The sequence below is a fragment of the Salvelinus fontinalis genome, chromosome 21, assembly GCF_029448725.1.
Source record: "Salvelinus fontinalis isolate EN_2023a chromosome 21, ASM2944872v1, whole genome shotgun sequence".
In the NCBI taxonomy this organism is placed as follows: domain Eukaryota; kingdom Metazoa; phylum Chordata; class Actinopteri; order Salmoniformes; family Salmonidae; genus Salvelinus; species Salvelinus fontinalis.
Genome location: NC_074685.1, coordinates 5112024 through 5135844, shown reverse-complemented (window position 1 = coordinate 5135844; position 23821 = coordinate 5112024). Strand labels below are relative to the sequence as shown.

Below are 23821 nucleotides of genomic sequence, written 5' to 3'. Positions count from 1 at the left end.
ATTGTGATAAATTAAAAAGTATACTAGTTTCATTTAAGTACCAACATTTTGTTTTACAGCTGTGCCATATATAGTTGGTAATAGATTTACAGCTGTGCCATATATAGTTGGTAATAGATTTTTGCTGTACTGATTCCATGGCACATGGTTTATGAACAAAATTACACCATATTCAAAACTTTTTGAATATGGTGTTAAACAACATTTTGGTTAATTTAAGACATGAAATACGGAACATTTCAAGAACTTTGAAAGTTTCTTAAAGGGCAGTCGCAAAAACCATCAAGCGCTATGATGAAACTGGCTCTCATGAGGACCGCCAGAGGAAAGGAAGACCCAGAGTTACCTCTGCTGCAGAGGATATGATGAAACTGGCTCTCATGAGGACCGCCACAGGAAAGGAAGACCCAGAGTTACCTCTGCTGCAGAGGATAAGTTCATTAGAGTTACCAGCCTCAGATTGCAGCCCAAATAAATGGTTCACAGTGTTCAAGTAACAGTCACATCTCAACATCAACTGTTCAGAGGAGACTGCATGATACAGGCCTTCATGGTCGAATTGCTGCAAAGAAACCACTACTAAAGACACCAGTAAGAAGAAGAGACTTGTTTGGGCCAAGAAACACGAGCAATGGACATTAGACCGGTGGAAATCTGTCCTTGTCTGATTTTAAGATTGTTGGTTCAAACCACCGTGTCTTTGTGAAACGCAGAGTAGGTGAACAGATGATCTCCGCATGTGTGGTTCCCACCGTGAAGCATGGAGGAGGTGGTGTGATGGTGTGGTTCCCACCGTGAAGCATGGAGGAGGAGGTGTGATGGTGTGGGGGTGCTTTGCTGGTGACACTGATTTATTTAGAATTCAAGGCACACTTAACCAGCATGTCTACCACAGCATTCTGCAGTGATACGCCATCACATCTGGTTTGGGCTTAGTGGGACTATCATGTGTTTTTCAACAGGACAATGACCCAACACACCTCCAGGCTGTGTAAGGGCTATTTGACCAAGGAGAGTGATGAAGTGCTGCATCAGATGACCTGGCCTCCACAATCATCCGACCTCAACCAAATTGAGATGGTTTGGGATGAGTTGGACCGCAAAGTGAAGGAAAAGCAGCAAACAAGTGCTCAGCATATGTGGGAACTCCTTCAAGACTGTTGGAAAAGCATTCCAGGTGAAGCTGGTTTAGAGAATGCCAAGCATGTGCAAAGCTGTCAAGACAAAGGGTGGCTACTTTGAAGAATCTAAAATATATTTTGATTTGTTTAACACTTTTTTTTTGATTCCATATGTGTTATTTCACAAGTTATGTTCATAGTGCAATGTTATAACCTAAATTCATACTTTTTTTCCAGGGTTGGGTAGATTACTTTCTAAATATAATCCGTTAGTTACCTACCAAAATTGTAATAACTAAATGTAATTTCGGGATTACCCAAACTCAGTAAAGTAATTTGATTACCTTGTTACTTTTGGATTATATAAAAAGGACCCATCATAGTGGTCAGACTCACTCGGGTGGAACAAACTTAAAAAACGTAAGCTTTTTTCCCCCATGCTGAATTGAACGTTATCGAGAGAACAGAAAGGTGTCGATGTATTTTTTCACAAACATCCTTTCTGAAATTAAAAGTAATCCAGAAGTAATCAAAAGTATCTGTAATCCAATTACAATATTTTTGCTGGTACCTGGTTTGTTTTGTCATCAGATTACGTAAACAGTTACCATGGTTCCTTCTATGTTGTAACAATATAACGTCTGGGTTTAATATAATATATATATATAATGAGTAAAACACATGTTGCTGTTGACTTAATCTTTATTTGATTTATTTTTTTCATTTATAAAAAAAATGTTAGAAAAATGACATTGTCTTTCAAAACCACATGATGTACAGTGAACCATACCAAAAAAAATAGACAGAAATAATATGACCCTTAGCTTCAACTAATAATCCAAGACCTTGTTCAGAAAGTCCTAGAGAGAAACTTGTAACAAAGTCTGTGTTGTCACTATTTCTGTTAAGGAGAAAACACCAGAATGAACGTCGGCCGTGCGCACAAAATTATCTGCCGGGTGTCGACGAACGAATGATCTGCCGGGTGTCGACGAACGAATGATCTGCCGGGTGTCGACGAACGAATGATCTGCCGGGTGTCGACGAACGAATGATCTGCCGGGTGTCGACGAACGAATGATCTGCCGGGTGTCGACGAACGAATAATCTGCCGGGTGTTGACGAACGAATGATCTGCCGGGTGTCGACGAACGAATGATCTGCCGGGTGTCGACGAACGAATGATCTGCCGGGTGTCGACGAACGAATGATCTGCCGGGTGTCGACGAACGAATGATCTGCCGGGTGTCGACGAACGGATGATCTGCCGGGTGTCGACGAACGGATGATCTGCCGGGTGTCGACGAACGGTGGCAATTCAACAGAACCGTTGGACAAATGACTGCGGCCCGCTGCCATTCGTCAACACCCGACAGGTGATCTGCTGCCATTCGTCAACACCCGACAGGTGATCTGCGGCCCGCTGCCATTCGTCAACACCCGACAGGTGATCTGCTGCCATTCGTCAACACCCGACAGGTGATCTGCTGCCATTCGTCAACACCCGACAGGTGATCTGCTGCCATTCGTCAACACCCGACAGGTGATCTGCGGCCCGCTGCCATTCGTCAACACCTGACAGGTGATCTGTAAATCTGCTTTTAGTCGTTGGGTGTTTTTGCAGTTTCTTTCTGTTATTCTGCCGGTGGAGGCGGGTCTAGACGTGGCAGCACCGGGAGGATCAGGTTCCCGAAGGACGAGTCTTGAGTGATGAAGAATCCAGAAGAGTGAGCATGGGCGTGCTACAAAACAGAAAGATAAAGGAAGATTAGCAGTGTTTTTCCCACAAGTACATAGAGTAGCCAACCAAATAGAGAGTGACCTCTATGGCTAGATTGTGTTTGCCAAAGAAGCTCTAATCTGGTGTCCTCTGGTACATTCTGGCCTTGATTCCATCTGAATACTTGATCAAGTTTTACCTCCCAGATTAGAACATTTGTTGTGGTATTGTGTAAAAAGAAAAACGTTACAATTTTAATGACTGAAAAGTACCATCAGTAAGAGAACATTAAACTTGTATATTTTATTTTTTTAAACTTTCAACCCGTCTTCTCTTGAGATGAATGTCTCACAATTTTACTGCGATGTATGAATTGCTACAATGTTTGTTCTTCAAATTGTTTTATTAAAACGGAAAAATTAAGTAGATAGTCCACATTATCTTGAAAAATAAAGGTTAAATTAAGGGCTTATATTTTATTTTATTAGGATCTTTTAGTTCTGTTCCTCTTATAGAATAGTAGCTCCAGCATCCAGCTCCTGTTTCTCCTATAAGAGGAACAGGAGCTCAAGCAGAAGAACATTTGAGGTGCCGGTACTCAGCGCCGGGACTCAGCGCCGGGACTCAGCGCCGGGACTCAGCGCCGGGACTCAGCGCCGGTGAGCTCCTGCCCAAGTCAAGCACTGCTTCTTATCCCTTGTGAAAATAGCCTACAGTTGTGTCTGTCCCAAGCTCACTGGCTCAAGAAACTCTGAGGGACCAGAATATTTTATGCAAGTTTGCTTGTGCAAGCTTCTGGCCAGACCCAAGTTAATAGTTGATACAATGATCCAAGCCCTGACCTCAATCCTATAGAAAATTTGTGGGCAGAACTGAAAAAGCGTGTCTTTCCCTTTCCAACTGACTAGGTATCCCCCTTTCCCTTTACAACTGACTAGATATCCCCCTTTCCCTTTCCAACTGACTAGGTATCCCCCTTTCCAACTGACTAGGTATCCCCCTTTCCCTTTCCAACTGACTAGGTATCCCCCTTTCCCTTTCCAACTGACTAGGTATCCCCCTTTCCAACTGACTAGGTATCCCCCTTTCCCTTTACAACTGACTAGGTATCCCCCTTTCCCTTTACAACTGACTAGGTATCCCCCTTTCCAACTGACTAGGTATCCCCCTTTCCCTTTCCAACTGACTAGGTATCCCCCTTTCCCTTTACAACTGACTAGGTATCCCCCTTTCCAACTGACTAGGTATCCCCCTTTCCCTTTACAACTGACTAGGTATCCCCCTTTCCCTTTACAACTGACTAGATATCCCCCTTTCCCTTTCCAACTGACTAGGTATCCCCCTTTCCCTTTCCAACTGACTAGGTATCCCCCTTTCCCTTTACAACTGACTAGATATCCCCCTTTCCCTTTCCAACTGACTAGATATCCCCCTTTCCCTTTCCAACTGACTAGGTATCCCCCTTTCCCTTTACAACTGACTAGGTATCCCCCTTTCCCTTTACAACTGACTAGGTATCCCCCTTTCCCTTTCCAACTGACTAGATATCCCCCTTTCCCTTTCCAACTGACTAGGTATCCCCCTTTCCAACTGACTAGGTATCCCCCTTTCCCTTTCCAACTGACTAGGTATCCCCCTTTCCCTTTCCAACTGACTAGGTATCCCCCTTTCCCTTTCCAACTGACTAGGTATCCCCCTTCCCCTTTCCAACTGACTAGGTATCCCCCTTTCCCTTTCCAACTGACTAGGTATCCCCCTTTCCCTTTCCAACTGACTAGGTATCCCCCTTTCCAACTGACTAGGTATCCCCCTTTCCCTTTACAACTGACTAGGTATCCCCCTTTCCCTTTACAACTGACTAGATATCCCCCTTTCCCTTTACAACTGACTAGGTATCCCCCTTTCCCTTTACAACTGACTAGGTATCCCCCTTTCCAACTGACTAGATATCTCCCTTTCCCTTTCCAACTGACTAGGTATCCCCCTTTCCAACTGACTAGGTATCCCCCTTTCCAACTGACTAGGTATCCCCCTTTCCAACTGACTAGGTATCCCCCTTTCCCTTTCCAACTGACTAGGTATCCCCCTTTCCAACTGACTAGGTATCCCCCTTTCCCTTTCCAACTGACTAGATATCCCCCTTTCCCTTTCCAACTGACTAGATATCCCCCTTCCCCTTTACAACTGACTAGATATCCCCCTTTCCCTTTACAACTGACTAGGTATCCCCCTTTCCCTTTACAACTGACTAGGTATCCCCCTTTCCAACTGACTAGATATCTCCCTTTCCCTTTCCAACTGACTAGGTATCCCCCTTTCCAACTGACTAGGTATCCCCCTTTCCAACTGACTAGGTATCCCCCTTTCCAACTGTCTAGATATCCCCCTTTCCCTTTCCAACTGACTAGGTATCCCCCTTCCCCTTTACAACTGACTAGGTATCCCCCTTTCCCTTTCCAACTGTCTAGATATCCCCCTTTCCCTTTCCAACTGACTAGGTATCCCCCTTTCCCTTTACAACTGACTAGGTATCCCCCTTTCCCCTTTACAACTGACTAGATATCCCCCTTTCCCTTTCCAACTGACTAGGTATCCCCCTTCCCCTTTACAACTGACTAGGTATCCCCCTTTCCCTTTCCAACTGACTAGGTATCCCCCTTTCCAACTGACTAGGTATCCCCCTTTCCCTTTACAACTGACTAGATATCCCCCTTTCCCTTTACAACTGACTAGGTATCCCCCTTTCCCTTTACAACTGACTAGGTATCCCCCCTTCCAACTGACTAGGTATCCCCCTTTCCCTTTACAACTGACTAGGTATCCCCCTTTCCCTTTACAACTGACTAGGTATCCCCCTTTCCCTTTCCAACTGACTAGGTATCCCCCTTTCCAACTGACTAGGTATCCCCCTTTCCCTTTACAACTGACTAGGTATCCCCCTTTCCCTTTACAACTGACTAGATATCCCCCTTTCCCTTTACAACTGACTAGGTATCCCCCTTTCCCTTTACAACTGACTAGGTATCCCCCTTTCCCTTTACAACTGACTAGATATCCCCCTTTCCCTTTACAACTGACTAGGTATCCCCCTTTCCCTTTACAACTGACTAGGTATCCCCCTTTCCAACTGACTAGGTATCCCCCTTTCCCTTTACAACTGACTAGATATCCCCCTTTCCCTTTACAACTGACTAGGTATCCCCCTTTCCAACTGACTAGATATCTCCCTTTCCCTTTCCAACTGACTAGGTATCCCCCTTTCCAACTGACTAGGTATCCCCCTTTCCAACTGACTAGGTATCCCCCTTTCCAACTGACTAGGTATCCCCCTTTCCCTTTCCAACTGACTAGGTATCCCCCTTTCCCTTTCCAACTGACTAGGTATCCCCCTTTCCCTTTCCAACTGACTAGGTATCCCCCTTTCCCTTTCCAACTGACTAGGTATCCCCCTTTCCAACTGACTAGGTATCTCCCTTTCCCTTTCCAACTGACTAGGTATCCCCCTTTCCAACTGACTAGGTATCCCCCTTTCCCTTTCCAACTGACTAGGTATCCCCCTTTCCCTTTCCAACTGACTAGGTATCCCCCTTTCCAACTGACTAGGTATCCCCCTTTCCCTTTCCAACTGACTAGGTATCCCCCTTTCCAACTGACTAGGTATCCCCCTTTCCCTTTCCAACTGACTAGGTATCCCCCTTTCCAACTGACTAGGTATCCCCCTTTCCCTTTACAACTGACTAGGTATCCCCCTTTCCCTTTACAACTGACTAGGTATCCCCCTTTCCAACTGACTAGATATCTCCCTTTCCCTTTCCAACTGACTAGGTATCCCCCTTTCCAACTGACTAGGTATCCCCCTTTCCAACTGACTAGGTATCCCCCTTTCCAACTGACTAGGTATCCCCCTTTCCCTTTCCAACTGACTAGGTATCCCCCTTTCCAACTGACTAGGTATCCCCCTTTCCCTTTCCAACTGACTAGATATCCCCCTTTCCCTTTCCAACTGACTAGATATCCCCCTTCCCCTTTACAACTGACTAGATATCCCCCTTTCCCTTTACAACTGACTAGGTATCCCCCTTTCCCTTTACAACTGACTAGGTATCCCCCTTTCCCTTTACAACTGACTAGGTATCCCCCTTTCCAACTGACTAGATATCTCCCTTTCCCTTTCCAACTGACTAGGTATCCCCCTTTCCAACTGACTAGGTATCCCCCTTTCCCTTTACAACTGACTAGGTATCCCCCTTTCCAACTGACTAGGTATCCCCCTTTCCCTTTCCAACTGACTAGGTATCCCCCTTTCCAACTGACTAGATATCCCCCTTCCCCTTTACAACTGACTAGATATCCCCCTTTCCCTTTACAACTGACTAGGTATCCCCCTTTCCCTTTACAACTGACTAGGTATCCCCCTTTCCCTTTACAACTGACTAGGTATCCCCCTTTCCAACTGACTAGATATCTCCCTTTCCCTTTCCAACTGACTAGGTATCCCCCTTTCCAACTGACTAGGTATCCCCCTTTCCAACTGACTAGGTATCCCCCTTTCCAACTGACTAGGTATCCCCCTTTCCCTTTCCAACTGACTAGGTATCCCCCTTTCCCTTTCCAACTGACTAGATATCCCCCTTTCCCTTTCCAACTGACTAGGTATCCCCCTTTCCCCTTTACAACTGACTAGATATCCCCCTTTCCCTTTCCAACTGACTAGGTATCCCCCTTTCCCCTTTACAACTGACTAGATATCCCCCTTTCCCTTTCCAACTGACTAGATATCCCCCTTTCCCTTTCCAACTGACTAGATATCCCCCTTTCCCTTTCCAACTGTCTAGATATCCCCCTTTCCCTTTCCAACTGACTAGGTATCCCCCTTCCCCTTTACAACTGACTAGGTATCCCCCTTTCCCTTTCCAACTGTCTAGATATCCCCCTTTCCCTTTCCAACTGACTAGGTATCCCCCTTTCCCTTTCCAACTGACTAGGTATCCCCCTTTCCCTTTACAACTGACTAGGTATCCCCCTTTCCCTTTCCAACTGACTAGGTATCCCCCTTTCCAACTGACTAGGTATCCCCCTTTCCCTTTACAACTGACTAGATATCCCCCTTTCCCTTTACAACTGACTAGGTATCCCCCTTTCCCTTTACAACTGACTAGGTATCCCCCCTTCCAACTGACTAGGTATCCCCCTTTCCCTTTACAACTGACTAGGTATCCCCCTTTCCCTTTACAACTGACTAGGTATCCCCCTTTCCCTTTCCAACTGACTAGGTATCCCCCTTTCCCTTTCCAACTGACTAGGTATCCCCCTTTCCCTTTCCAACTGACTAGGTATCCCCCTTTCCCTTTCCAACTGACTAGGTATCCCCCTTTCCCTTTACAACTGACTAGGTATCCCCCTTTCCCTTTCCAACTGACTAGGTATCCCCCTTTCCCTTTACAACTGACTAGGTATCCCCCTTTCCCTTTACAACTGACTAGGTATCCCCCTTTCCCTTTACAACTGACTAGGTATCCCCCCTTCCAACTGACTAGGTATCCCCCTTTCCCTTTCCAACTGACTAGGTATCCCCCTTTCCCTTTACAACTGACTAGGTATCCCCCCTTCCAACTGACTAGGTATCCCCCTTTCCCTTTCCAACTGACTAGGTATCCCCCTTTCCCTTTCCAACTGACTAGATATCCCCCTTTCCCTTTCCAACTGACTAGATATCTCCCTTTCCCTTTCCAACTGACTAGGTATCCCCCTTTCCCTTTACAACTGACTAGGTATCCCCCTTTCCCTTTCCAACTGTCTAGATATCCCCCTTTCCCTTTCCAACTGTCTAGATATCCCCCTTTCCCTTTCCAACTGACTAGGTATCCCCCTTTCCCTTTACAACTGACTAGGTATCCCCCTTTCCCTTTACAACTGACTAGGTATCCCCCCTTCCAACTGACTAGGTATCCCCCTTTCCAACTGACTAGGTATCCCCCTTTCCCTTTACAACTGACTAGGTATCCCCCTTTCCCTTTCCAACTGTCTAGGTATCCCCCTTTCCCTTTCCAACTGTCTAGGTATCCCCCTTTCCAACTGACTAGGTATCCCCCTTTCCCTTTCCAACTGACTAGATATCCCCCTTTCCCTTTACAACTGACTAGATATCCCCCTTTCCCTTTACAACTGACTAGATATCCCCCTTTCCAACTGACTAGGTTTCCCCCTTTCCCTTTCCAACTGACTAGATATCCCCCTTTCCAACTGACTAGGTATCCCCCTTTCCAACTGACTAGGTATCCCCCTTTCCCTTTACAACTGACTAGATATCCCCCTTTCCAACTGACTAGGTTTCCCCCTTTCCCTTTCCAACTGACTAGATATCCCCCTTTCCCTTTCCAACTGACTAGGTATCCCCCTTTCCCTTTCCAACTGACTAGATATCCCCCTTTCCAACTGACTAGGTATCCCCCTTTCCCTTTCCAACTGACTAGGTATCCCCCTTTCCCTTTCCAACTGTCTAGATATCCCCCTTTCCCTTTCCAACTGTCTAGATATCCCCCTTTCCCTTTCCAACTGACTAGATATCCCCCTTTCCAACTGACTAGGTATCCCCCTTTCCCTTTCCAACTGTCTAGATATCCCCCTTTCCCTTTCCAACTGACTAGGTATCCCCCTTTCCCTTTCCAACTGACTAGGTATCCCCCTTTCCCTTTCCAACTGACTAGATATCCCCCTTTCCCTTTCCAACTGACTAGGTATCCCCCTTTCCCTTTCCAACTGACTAGATATCCCCCTTTCCAACTGACTAGGTATCCCCCTTTCCCTTTCCAACTGACTAGGTATCCCCCTTTCCCTTTCCAACTGTCTAGATATCCCCCTTTCCCTTTCCAACTGTCTAGATATCCCCCTTTCCCTTTCCAACTGACTAGATATCCCCCTTTCCAACTGACTAGGTATCCCCCTTTCCCTTTCCAACTGACTAGGTATCCCCCTTTCCCTTTCCAACTGACTAGGTATCCCCCTTTCCCTTTCCAACTGACTAGGTATCCCCCTTTCCCTTTCCAACTGTCTAGATATCCCCCTTTCCCTTTCCAACTGACTAGATATCCCCCTTTCCCTTTACAACTGACTAGGTATCCCCCTTTCCCTTTCCAACTGACTAGGTATCCCCCTTTCCCTTTCCAACTGACTAGATATCCCCCTTTCCCTTTCCAACTGACTAGATATCCCCCTTTCCCTTTCCAACTGACTAGATATCCCCCTTTCCAACTGACTAGGTATCCCCCTTTCCCTTTCCAACTGACTAGGTATCCCCCTTTCCCTTTCCAACTGACTAGATATCCCCCTTTCCAACTGACTAGGTATCCCCCTTTCCCTTTCCAACTGACTAGGTATCCCCCTTTCCCTTTACAACTGACTAGGTATCCCCCTTTCCCTTTCCAACTGACTAGATATCCCCCTTTCCAACTGACTAGGTATCCCCCTTTCCCTTTCCAACTGACTAGATATCCCCCTTTCCAACTGACTAGGTATCCTCCTTTCCCTTTACAACTGACTAGGTATCCCCCTTTCCCTTTACAACTGACTAGGTATCCCCCTTTCCCTTTACAACTGACTAGGTATCCCCCTTTCCCTTTCCAACTGACTAGGTATCCCCCTTTCCCCTTTACAACTGACTAGGTATCCCCCTTTCCCTTTCCAACTGTCTAGATATCCCCCTTTCCCTTTACAACTGACTAGGTATCCCCCTTTCCCTTTACAACTGACTAGGTATCCCCCTTTCCCTTTCCAACTGACTAGGTATCCCCCTTTCCCTTTACAACTGACTAGGTATCCCCCTTTCCAACTGACTAGGTATCCCCCTTTCCCTTTCCAACTGACTAGGTATCCCCCTTTCCCCTGTACAACTGACTAGGTATCCCCCTTTCCCTTTACAACTGACTAGGTATCCCCCTTTCCAACTGACTAGGTATCCCCCTTTCCCTTTCCAACTGACTAGGTATCCCCCTTTCCCTTTCCAACTGACTAGGTATCCCCCTTTCCCTTTCCAACTGACTAGGTATCCCCCTTTCCCTTTCCAACTGACTAGATATCCCCCTTTCCAACTGACTAGGTATCCCCCTTTCCCTTTACAACTGACTAGGTATCCCCCTTTCCCTTTACAACTGACTAGGTATCCCCCTTTCCCTTTACAACTGACTAGGTATCCCCCTTTCCCTTTCCAACTGACTAGGTATCCCCCTTTCCAACTGACTAGATATCCCCTTTCCCTTTCCAACTGACTAGGTATCTCCCTTTCCCTTTACAACTGACTAGATATCCCCCTTTCCCTTTACAACTGACTAGATATCCCCCTTTCCCTTTACAACTGACTAGATATCCCCCTTTCCCTTTACAACTGACTAGATATCCCCCTTTCCCTTTACAACTGACTAGGTATCCCCCTTTCCAACTGACTAGGTATCCCCCTTTCCCTTTCCAACTGACTAGGTATCCCCCTTTCCCTTTACAACTGACTAGGTATCCCCCTTTCCCTTTACAACTGACTAGATATCCCCCTTTCCCTTTACAACTGACTAGGTATCCCCCTTTCCAACTGACTAGGTATCCCCCTTTCCCTTTCCAACTGACTAGATATCCCCCTTTCCCTTTCCAACTGACTAGGTATCCCCCTTTCCCTTTACAACTGACTAGATATCCCCCTTTCCCTTTCCAACTGACTAGGTATCCCCCTTTCCCTTTACAACTGACTAGATATCCCCCTTTCCCTTTACAACTGACTAGATATCCCCCTTTCCCTTTCCAACTGACTAGGTATCCCCCTTTCCCTTTACAACTGACTAGATATCCCCCTTTCCCTTTCCAACTGACTAGATATCCCCCTTTCCCTTTCCAACTGACTAGGTATCCCCCTTTCCCTTTCCAACTGACTAGGTATCCCCCTTTCCAACTGACTAGGTATCCCCCTTTCCAACTGACTAGATATCCCCCCTTCCAACTGACTAGGTATCCCCCTTTCCCTTTCCAACTGACTAGGTATCCCCCTTTCCCTTTCCAACTGACTAGGTATCCCCCTTTCCCTTTCCAACTGACTAGGTATCCCCCTTTCCCTTTCCAACTGACTAGGTATCCCCCTTTCCCTTTCCATCTGACTAGGTATCCCCCTTTCCAACTGACTAGATATCCCCCTTTCCTTTACAACTGACTAGATATCCCCCTTTCCAACTGACTAGGTATCCCACTTTCCCTTTACAACTGACTAGGTATCCCCCTTTCCCTTTCCAACTGACTAGGTATCCCCCTTTCCCTTTCCATCTGACTAGGTATCCCCCTTTCCAACTGACTAGATATCCCCCTTTCCTTTCCAACTGACTAGGTATCCCCCTTTCCAACTGACTAGGTATCCCACTTTCCCTTTACAACTGACTAGGTATCCCCCTTTCCCTTTCCAACTGACTAGGTATCTCCCTTTCCCTTTACAACTGACTAGGTATCCCACTTTCCCTTTCCAACTGACTAGGTATCCCCCTTTCCTTTACAACTGACTAGATATCCCCCTTTCCCTTTCCAACTGACTAGGTATCCCCCTTTCCCTTTACAACTGACTAGGTATCCCCCTTTCCCTTTCCAACTGACTAGGTATCCCCCTTTCCCTTTCCAACTGACTAGGTATCCCCCTTTCCCTTTCCAACTGACTAGATATCCCCCTTTCCCTTTCCAACTGACTAGGTATCCCCCTTTCCCTTTCCAACTGACTAGGTATCCCCCTTTCCCTTTCCAACTGACTAGGTATCCCCCTTCCCCTTTACAACTGACTAGGTATCCCCCTTTCCCTTTCCAACTGACTAGGTATCCCCCTTTCCCTTTCCAACTGACTAGGTATCCCCCTTTCCCTTTCCAACTGTCTAGATATCCCCCTTTCCCTTTCCAACTGACTAGGTATCCCCCTTTCCCTTTACAACTGACTAGATATCCCCCTTTCCCTTTCCAACTGACTAGATATCCCCCTTTCCCTTTCCAACTGACTAGGTATCCCCCTTTCCCTTTCCAACTGACTAGGTATCCCCCTTTCCCTTTACAACTGACTAGGTATCCCCCTTTCCCTTTCCAACTGACTAGGTATCCCCCTTTCCCTTTCCAACTGACTAGATATCCCCCTTTCCCTTAACAACTGACTAGGTATCCCCCTTTACAACTGACTAGGTATCCCCCTTTCCCTTTCCAACTGACTAGGTATCCCCCTTTCCCTTTCCAACTGACTAGGTATCCCCCTTTACAACTGACTAGGTATCCCCCTTTCCCTTTACAACTGACTAGGTATCCCCCTTTCCCCTTACAACTGACTAGATATCCCCCTTTCCCTTTACAACTGACTAGGTATCCCCCTTTCCCTATACAACTGACTAGGTATCCCCCTTTCCAACTGACTAGATATCCCCCTTTCCCTTTCCAACTGACTAGATATCCCCCTTTCCAACTGACTAGATATCCCCCTTTCCCTTTCCAACTGACTAGATATCCCCCTTTCCCTTTACAACTGACTAGATATCCCCCTTTCCCTTTCCAACTGACTAGGTATCCCCCTTTCCAACTGACTAGATATCCCCCTTTCCCTTTCCAACTGACTAGATATCCCCATTTCCCTTTCCAACTGACTAGATATCCCCCTTTCCCTTTCCAACTGACTAGATATCCCCATTTCCCTTTCCAACTGACTAGATATCCCCCTTTCCCTTTCCAACTGACTAGGTATCCCCCTTTCCCTTTACAACTGACTAGGTATCCCCCTTTCCCTTTACAACTGACTAGGTATCCCCCTTTCCCTTTACAACTGACTAGGTATCCCCATTTCCCTTTCCAACTGACTAGATATCCCCCTTTCCCTTTCCAACTGACTAGATATCCCCATTTCCCTTTACAACTGACTAGGTATCCCCTTTCCCTTTACAACTGACTAGGTATCCCCCTTTACAACTGACTAGGTATCCCCTTTCCCTTTCCAACTGACTAGGTATCCCCCTTTCCCTTTCCAACTGACTAGGTATCCCCTTTCCCTTTACAACTGACTAGGTATCCCCTTTCCCTTTCCAACTGACTAGGTATCCCCCTTTCCCTTTACAACTGACTAGGTATCCCCCTTTACAACTGACTAGGTATCCCCTTTCCCTTTCCAACTGACTAGGTATCCCCCTTTCCCTTTACAACTGACTAGGTATCCCCTTTCCCTTTCCAACTGACTAGGTATCCCCCTTTCCCTTTACAACTGACTAGGTATCCCCCTTTACAACTGACTAGGTATCCCCTTTCCCTTTCCAACTGACTAGGTATCCCCTTTCCCTTTCCAACTGATTAGGTATCCCCCTTTCCAACTGACTAGGTATCCCCCTTTCCCTTTCCAACTGACTAGGTATCCCCCTTTCCAACTGACTAGATATCCCCCTTTCCCTTTCCAACTGACTAGATATCCCCCTTTCCCTTTCCAACTGACTAGGTATCCCCCTTTCCCTTTACAACTGACTAGGTATCCCCCTTTACAACTGACTAGGTATCCCCCTTTCCCTTTACAACTGACTAGGTATCCCCCTTTCCAACTGACTAGGTATCCCCCTTTCCCTTTACAACTGACTAGATATCCCCCTTTCCCTTTACAACTGACTAGGTATCCCCCTTTCCCTTTACAACTGACTAGATATCCCCCTTTCCCTTTCCAACTGACTAGGTATCCCCCCTTCCAACTGACTAGGTATCCCCCTTTCCCTTTCCAACTGACTAGGTATCCCCCTTTCCCTTTCCAACTGACTAGATATCCCCCTTTCCAACTGACTAGGTATCCCCCCTTCCAACTGACTAGGTATCCCCCTTTCCCTTTCCAACTGACTAGGTATCCCCCTTTCCCTTTACAACTGACTAGGTATCCCCCTTTACAACTGACTAGGTATCCCCCTTTACAACTGACTAGGTATCCCCCTTTACAACTGACTAGGTATCCCCCTTTACAACTGACTAGGTATCCCCCTTTCCCTTTCCAACTGACTAGGTATCCCCCTTTACAACTGACTAGGTATCCCCCTTTCCCTTTCCAACTGACTAGATATCCCCCTTTCCAACTGACTAGGTATCCCCCCTTTACAACTGACTAGATATCCCCCTTTCCCTTTCCAACTGACTAGGTATCCCCCTTTACAACTGACTAGGTATCCCCCTTTCCCTTTCCAACTGACTAGGTATCCCCCTTTCCCTTTCCAACTGACTAGGTATCCCCCTTTACAACTGACTAGGTATCCCCCTTTCCCTTTCCAACTGACTAGGTATCCCCCTTTCCCTTTCCAACTGACTAGATATCCCCCTTTCCCTTTACAACTGACTAGGTATCCCCCTTTCCCTTTCCAACTGACTAGGTATCCCCCTTTCCCTTTCCAACTGACTAGATATCCCCCCTTTCCCTTTACAACTGACTAGGTATCCCCCTTTCCCTTTACAACTGACTAGATATCCCCCTTTCCCTTTACAACTGACTAGGTATCCCCCTTTCCCTTTCCAACTGACTAGATATCCCCCTTTACAACTGACTAGGTATCCCCCTTTCCCTTTCCAACTGACTAGGTATCCCCCTTTCCCTTTCCAACTGACTAGATATCCCCCTTTCCAACTGACTAGATATCCCCCTTTCCCTTTCCAACTGACTAGGTATCCCCCTTTACAACTGACTAGATATCCCCCTTTCCCTTTACAACTGACTAGGTATCCCCCTTTCCCTTTACAACTGACTAGATATCCCCCTTTCCCTTTCCAACTGTCTAGATATCCCCCTTTCCCTTTACAACTGACTAGGTATCCCCCTTTCCCTTTCCAACTGTCTAGATATCCCCCTTTCCCTTTACAACTGACTAGGTATCCCCCTTTCCCTTTCCAACTGTCTAGATATCCCCCTTTCCCTTTACAACTGACTAGGTATCCCCCTTTCCCTTTACAACTGACTAGATATCCCCCTTTCCAACTGACTAGATATCCCCCTTTCCCTTTCCAACTGACTAGGTATCCCCCTTTCCCTTTACAACTGATTAGATATCCCCCTTTCCCTTTCCAACTGACTAGGTATCCCCCTTTCCCTTTCCAACTGACTAGATATCTCCCTTTCCCTTTCCAACTGACTAGATATCCCCCTTTCCCTTTCCAACTGACTAGGTATCCCCCTTTCCCTTTCCAACTGACTAGGTATCCCCCTTTCCCTTTACAACTGACTAGGTATCCCCCTTTCCCTTTCCAACTGACTAGATATCTCCCTTTCCCTTTCCAACTGACTAGATATCTCCCTTTCCCTTTCCAACTGACTAGGTATCCCCCTTTCCCTTTCCAACTGTCTAGATATCCCCCTTTCCCTTTACAACTGACTAGGTATCCCCCTTTCCCTTTCCAACTGTCTAGATATCCCCCTTTCCCTTTACAACTGACTAGGTATCCCCCTTTCCCTTTACAACTGACTAGATATCCCCCTTTACAACTGATTAGATATCCCCCTTTCCCTTTCCAACTGACTAGGTATCCCCCTTTCCCTTTACAACTGATTAGATATCCCCCTTTCCCTTTCCAACTGTCTAGATATCCCCCTTTCCCTTTACAACTGATTAGATATCCCCCTTTCCCTTTACAACTGACTAGGTATCCCCCTTTCCCTTTCCAACTGACTAGGTATCCCCCTTTCCCTTTCCAACTGACTAGATATCCCCCTTTCCCTTTACAACTGACTAGGTATCCCCCTTTCCCTTTCCAACTGACTAGATATCCCCCTTTCCCTTTACAACTGACTAGGTATCCCCCTTTCCCTTTACAACTGACTAGGTATCCCCCTTTCCCTTTCCAACTGACTAGATATCTCCCTTTCCCTTTCCAACTGACTAGATATCTCCCTTTCCCTTTACAACTGACTAGGTATCCCCCTTTCCCTTTCCAACTGACTAGGTATCCCCCTTTCCCTTTACAACTGACTAGGTATCCCCCCTTTCACTGTACAACTGACTAGGTATCCCCCTTTCCCTTTACAACTGACTAGGTATCCCCCTTTCCCTTTACAACTGACTAGGTATCCCCCTTTCCCTTTCCAACTGACTAGGTATCCTCCTTTCCCTTTCCAACTGACTAGGTATCCCCCTTTCCCTTTCCAACTGACTAGGTATCCCCCTTTCCAACTGACTAGGTATCCCCCTTTCCAACTGACTAGGTATCCCCCTTTCCCTTTCCAACTGACTAGGTATCCTCCTTTCCCTTTCCAACTGACTAGGTATCCCCCTTTCCCTTTCCAACTGACTAGATATCCCCCTTTCCCTTTACAACTGACTAGGTATCCCCCTTTCCCTTTCCAACTGACTAGATATCCCCCTTTCCCTTTACAACTGACTAGGTATCCCCCTTTCCCTTTACAACTGATTAGATATCCCCCTTTCCCTTTACAACTGACTAGGTATCCCCCTTTCCCTTTACAACTGACTAGGTATCCCCCTTTCCAACTGACTAGGTATCCCCCTTTCCCTTTCCAACTGACTAGATATCCCCCTTTACAACTGATTAGATATCCCCCTTTCCCTTTACAACTGACTAGGTATCCCCCTTTCCAACTGACTAGGTATCCCCCTTTCCCTTTACAACTGACTAGATATCTCCCTTTCCCTTTCCAACTGACTAGATATCCCCCTTTCCCTTTCCAACTGACTAGATATCCCCCTTTCCCTTTCCAACTGACTAGGTATCCCCCTTTCCAACTGACTAGGTATCCCCCTTTCCAACTGACTAGGTATCCCCCTTTCCAACTGACTAGATATCCCCCTTTACAACTGATTAGATATCCCCCTTTCCCTTTACAACTGACTAGGTATCCCCCTTTCCAACTGACTAGGTATCCCCCTTTCCCTTTCCAACTGACTAGATATCCCCCTTTCCCTTTCCAACTGACTAGATATCCCCCTTTCCCTTTCCAACTGACTAGGTATCCCCCTTTCCCCTTTACAACTGACTAGATATCCCCCTTTCCCTTTACAACTGATTAGATATCCCCCTTTCCCTTTCCAACTGACTAGGTATCCCCCTTTCCCTTTCCAACTGACTAGGTATCCCCCTTTCCCTTTACAACTGACTAGGTATCCCCCTTTCCCTTTCCAACTGACTAGATATCCCCCTTTCCCTTTCCAACTGACTAGGTATCCCCCTTTCCCTTTACAACTGACTAGGTATCCCCCTTTCCAACTGACTAGATATCTCCCTTTCCCTTTCCAACTGACTAGATATCTCCCTTTCCCTTTACAACTGACTAGGTATCCCCCTTTCCAACTGACTAGGTATCCCCCTTTCCCTTTCCAACTGACTAGGTATCCCCCTTTCCCTTTCCAACTGACTAGGTATCCCCCTTTCCCTTTCCAACTGTCTAGATATCCCCCTTTCCCTTTCCAACTGACTAGGTATCCCCCTTTCCCTTTACAACTGACTAGATATCCCCCTTTCCCTTTACAACTGACTAGGTATCCCCCTTTACAACTGACTAGGTATCCCCCTTTCCCTTTCCAACTGACTAGGTATCCCCCTTTCCCTTTCCAACTGACTAGGTATCCCCCTTTCCCTTTACAACTGACTAGGTATCCCCCTTTACAACTGACTAGGTATCCCCCTTTCCCTTTCCAACTGACTAGGTATCCCCCTTTCCCTTTCCAACTGACTAGGTATCCCCCTTTCCCTTTACAACTGACTAGATATCCCCCTTTCCCTTTCCAACTGACTAGGTATCCCCCTTTCCCTTTACAACTGACTAGATATCCCCCTTTCCCTTTCCAACTGACTAGATATCTCCCTTTCCCTTTCCAACTGACTAGGTATCCCCCTTTCCCTTTCCAACTGACTAGATATCTCCCTTTCCCTTTCCAACTGACTAGATATCCCCCTTTCCCTTTCCAACTGACTAGGTATCCCCCTTTCCCTTTCCAACTGACTAGGTATCCCCCTTTCCCTTTACAACTGACTAGGTATCCCCCTTTCCCTTTCCAACTGACTAGATATCTCCCTTTCCCTTTCCAACTGACTAGATATCTCCCTTTCCCTTTCCAACTGACTAGGTATCCCCCCTTCCCTTTCCAACTGACTAGGTATCCCCCTTTCCCTTTCCAACTGACTAGATATCTCCCTTTCCCTTTCCAACTGACTAGGTATCCCCCTTTCCCTTTACAACTGACTAGGTATCCCCCTTTCCCTTTCCAACTGACTAGATATCTCCCTTTCCCTTTCCAACTGACTAGATATCTCCCTTTCCCTTTCCAACTGACTAGGTATCCCCCCTTCCCTTTCCAACTGACTAGGTATCCCCCTTTCCCTTTCCAACTGACTAGGTATCCCCCTTTCCCTTTCCAACTGACTAGATATCCCCCTTTACAACTGATTAGATATCCCCCTTTCCCTTTACAACTGACTAGGTATCCCCCTTTCCAACTGACTAGGTATCCCCCTTTCCCTTTACAACTGACTAGATATCCCCCTTTCCCTTTCCAACTGACTAGATATCCCCCTTTCCCTTTACAACTGACTAGGTATCCCCCTTTCCCTTTCCAACTGACTAGATATCCCCCTTTCCCTTTCCAACTGACTAGGTATCCCCCTTTCCCTTTACAACTGACTAGGTATCCCCCTTTCCAACTGACTAGATATCTCCCTTTCCCTTTCCAACTGACTAGATATCTCCCTTTCCCTTTACAACTGACTAGGTATCCCCCTTTCCAACTGACTAGGTATCCCCCTTTCCCTTTCCAACTGACTAGGTATCCCCCTTTCCCTTTCCAACTGACTAGGTATCCCCCTTTCCCTTTCCAACTGTCTAGATATCCCCCTTTCCCTTTCCAACTGACTAGGTATCCCCCTTTCCCTTTACAACTGACTAGATATCCCCCTTTCCCTTTACAACTGACTAGGTATCCCCCTTTACAACTGACTAGGTATCCCCCTTTCCCTTTCCAACTGACTAGGTATCCCCCTTTCCCTTTCCAACTGACTAGGTATCCCCCTTTCCCTTTACAACTGACTAGGTATCCCCCTTTACAACTGACTAGGTATCCCCCTTTCCCTTTCCAACTGACTAGGTATCCCCCTTTCCCTTTCCAACTGACTAGGTATCCCCCTTTCCCTTTCCAACTGACTAGATATCCCCCTTTCCCTTTCCAACTGACTAGGTATCCCCCTTTCCCTTTACAACTGACTAGATATCCCCCTTTCCCTTTCCAACTGACTAGATATCTCCCTTTCCCTTTCCAACTGACTAGGTATCCCCCTTTCCCTTTCCAACTGACTAGATATCCCCCTTTCCCTTTCCAACTGACTAGATATCCCCCTTTCCCTTTCCAACTGACTAGGTATCCCACTTTCCCTTTCCAACTGACTAGGTATCCCCCTTTCCAACTGACTAGGTATCCCACTTTCCAACTGACTAGGTATCCCACTTTCCCTTTCCAACTGACTAGGTATCCCCCTTTCCAACTGACTAGGTATCCCACTTTCCAACTGACTAGGTATCCCCCTTTCCCTTTCCAACTGACTAGGTATCCCCCTTTCCCTTTCCAACTGACTAGGTATCCCCCTTTCCCTTTACAACTGACTAGGTATCCCCCTTTCCCTTTCCAACTGACTAGATATCTCCCTTTCCCTTTCCAACTGACTAGATATCTCCCTTTCCCTTTCCAACTGACTAGGTATCCCCCCTTCCCTTTCCAACTGACTAGGTATCCCCCTTTCCCTTTCCAACTGACTAGATATCTCCCTTTCCCTTTCCAACTGACTAGGTATCCCCCTTTCCCTTTACAACTGACTAGGTATCCCCCTTTCCCTTTCCAACTGACTAGATATCTCCCTTTCCCTTTCCAACTGACTAGATATCTCCCTTTCCCTTTCCAACTGACTAGGTATCCCCCCTTCCCTTTCCAACTGACTAGGTATCCCCCTTTCCCTTTCCAACTGACTAGGTATCCCCCTTTCCCTTTCCAACTGACTAGGTATCCCCCTTTCCCTTTACAACTGACTAGGTATCCCCCTTTCCCTTTACAACTGACTAGGTATCCCCCTTTCCAACTGACTAGGTATCCCCCCTTCCAACTGACTAGATATCTCCCTTTCCCTTTCCAACTGACTAGGTATCCCCCCTTCCCTTTCCAACTGACTAGGTATCCCCCCCTTTCCCTTTCCAACTGACTAGGTATCCCCCCTTCCCTTTCCAACTGACTAGGTATCCCCCTTTCCAACTGACTAGATATCTCCCTTTCCAACTGACTAGGTATCCCCCCTTCCCCCGGGTCGGGGCGAGGAGACGGTCTAAAGTTATACTGTTACCTATGCTTACCCCCAGATGAAACAAGGGAGGGAGGGGTGCATTTACCTGCAGAGCTGCTTTCTGCTGGGCAGCGATGTGCTGCTGCTCTGCGTGGTCTCTGAAGTCTTTATTCAGGGCTGGTCTGGACAGAGGGATACTGTTGGCGAGAGGGATGAAGGGGTGTGGGTCAGGGGCTGCACTGGGGTCTATGTCCCAAACAGCACCCTATGCCCTATATAAATGCAATACTTTTGACCAGGGCTTTGTTCAAAAGTAGTTCACTATATGGGACGCAGGCAAGTTTATATCACTGACACACACACACACACACACACAATCCATTATAACCAGATGCTATAACCGGAAGCTTCCAGATACCTGGCTCCAGGGTTATTCATGGAGGAGTTTTGTATCAAGCGTCTCTTCTCCTTGTCCAGTTCAGCCAAAATGGCAACACGGTTTTTGTTCTGGAATCCTGAGTAAGAGAAAAATATTAAATACTGATTAGCGACAAAGTTTGTGTTACACAAATGCAGTATCAGCACAATTAACGCCAATTTAGCCGTAGTCCAGTGCTGTTGAAACCTCGCCATCAGCAAGCAGCACAAAACGCCCTGGCTCAGAGCTACCTGCTAGCTCCACTATTCTGCTATACTACCCGGACTTCTGCTACTGGACTTACCCGATCCAGGTGCAGGCGAAGCCATGTCAGAGAAAGTGACTGCAGCCGAAACAACACAAAAGATAAGAGAGAGAGCACTGTGCTAGCTAGCTAGCATTAGCACTGGGACAGATTGGACGAATCGACCAAGGATAGCAGATGTCTACTATCGTTCAAATAGCTACATAACTATCACAAAGACTCGAATGCTTGAGTTCTACGTAAAGTCTTTGCTATATACAGAAACAAAACCACTAAAATATAACTACGTTTTACTCCTCTGGTGAACTCGTGTATCAACAAAAAGTCACGTTACCACTTCAACTGAAGGGCGCGTTCGAGCGGATCGCTTTTGTCAAGTTGGCGACTATCGATCATATCAAGGTTTATTGGTCGCGTACACAGATTTGTAGACGCAGTGGAAATGTTTGCTCCTTCTTTTTCTTCTTCTTCTTTTTCTTCTTCTACTTTGTGATTGGGTTGGCGGATCGCATCCAACTTGTTAGATGCATAAAACGCCACCTATTGTACTGGAGTGTGAGGCCAGTGACGGACTACCTACATTAAATTATCTTCATTAGTCCTGTTCCTCTAAGTGAAATAGAGCCCTAGACACCACTTCCCTCCCATTTCCTTCCCCCACTAATCCACCCAAACCCCAAACCCCGTCCAGCCTCGCTAACCCTTTCACACAATCTCTCCCTGTCTACGTTATACAGTTCACAAAATATCAACACATGTTCCACCGTTTCCTCCACTAAACACTCATCACACAGACCTGTTTCATGTCTCCCTGTCATACACAATGTGGCATTCAAACCGGTGTGCCCAAAACCGTAGTCTACTCCAACTTCCTCTCTCCTACACCCCATACTCCCCACCTCTTCTGCTACTGGGGTGGCAGGTAGCCTAGTGGTTGGTGTTGGACTGGTAACTGGAAGGTTGCAAGATCAAATCCCTGAGCTGACAAGGTAAACATCTGTTGTTCTGCCCTTGAACAATGCAGTTAACCCACTGTTCCTTGGTCATCATTGAAAATAAGAATTTGTTCTTAACTGACTTGCCTGGTTAAAAAAATGACTGGTGCACTCCAATAAAATTGCCTCCCCTTGCTACTAGCATCCCACTTCCTTTGCGAAAGATCAAGCTCATTTGCCTGGATCAAGGACTTGACTTCACTGGGTCCAGTGGGAGCTGAATATCTTTCTCCTCACATCACTCTTAGCCTCCACATCAGCCTTCTTCACTCCGGTCCAGCGGGAAATGAATCTCTTATACATAGTGTTTTTAAAAAACGTATTTCTTACCTCTCTTTCTCCCCAATTTCATGGTTTCCAATTGTTAGTTACAGTTTTGTCTCATCACTGCAACTCCTGTACGGACTCGGGAGAAGCGAAGGTCGAGAGCCATGCGTCCTCCGAAACACGACCCAACCAAGCCGCACTGCTTCTTGACACAACGCGCCTCCAACCCGGAAACCAGCCACACCAATGTGTTAGAGGAAAAACCGTGCACCTGGCAACCGGTGTCAGCGTGCACTGTACCAGGTCCGCCACAAGAGTCGCTAGTGCGTGATAGGACAAGGACATCCCTGCCTGCTAAACCCTCCCTTAACCCGGACGACGCTGGGCCAATTGTGCGCCGCCCCATGGGTCTCCTGGTCGCGGCTGGCTGCGACAGAGCCTGGACTCAGACCCAGAATCTCTAGTGGCACGCGATGCAGAGCCTTGGTCCAATCCTCCACTCGGGAGGCCTTGGACTGGAATACAGTTGAAGTCAGAAGTTTACATCCACTCAACTAGTATTTGGTAGCATTGCCTTTAAAATTGTTTAACTTGGGTCAAACGTTTCGGGTAGCCTTCCACAAGCTTTCCACAATAAGTTGGGTGAATTTTGGCCCATTCCTCCTGAAGGAGCTGGTGGAACTGAGTGAGGTTGGTAGGCCTCCTTGCTTGCACACGCTTTTTCAGTTCTGAGTTGCTGCTTCAATATATCAATTTTCCTGC

At 46.8% G+C, this 23821-nt stretch overlaps 1 protein-coding gene across 1 annotated transcript; it reads right to left on the bottom strand.

Annotated features, from left to right (window-relative positions):
- Nucleotides 1–1805: 1805 nt before the first annotated feature.
- Nucleotides 1806–22268, bottom strand: inip (ints3 and nabp interacting protein). Its single transcript, XM_055873614.1, has 4 exons — nt 21837–22268; nt 21533–21629; nt 21221–21311; nt 1806–2863 (listed from the first exon to the last, which is right to left on the bottom strand). The coding sequence occupies exons 1-4, from the start codon at nt 21859–21861 to the stop codon at nt 2756–2758; spliced, it is 321 nt and encodes a 106-aa protein (XP_055729589.1). The 5' UTR covers nt 21862–22268; the 3' UTR covers nt 1806–2755.
- Between the last annotated feature and the right edge of the window lie 1553 nt (nt 22269–23821).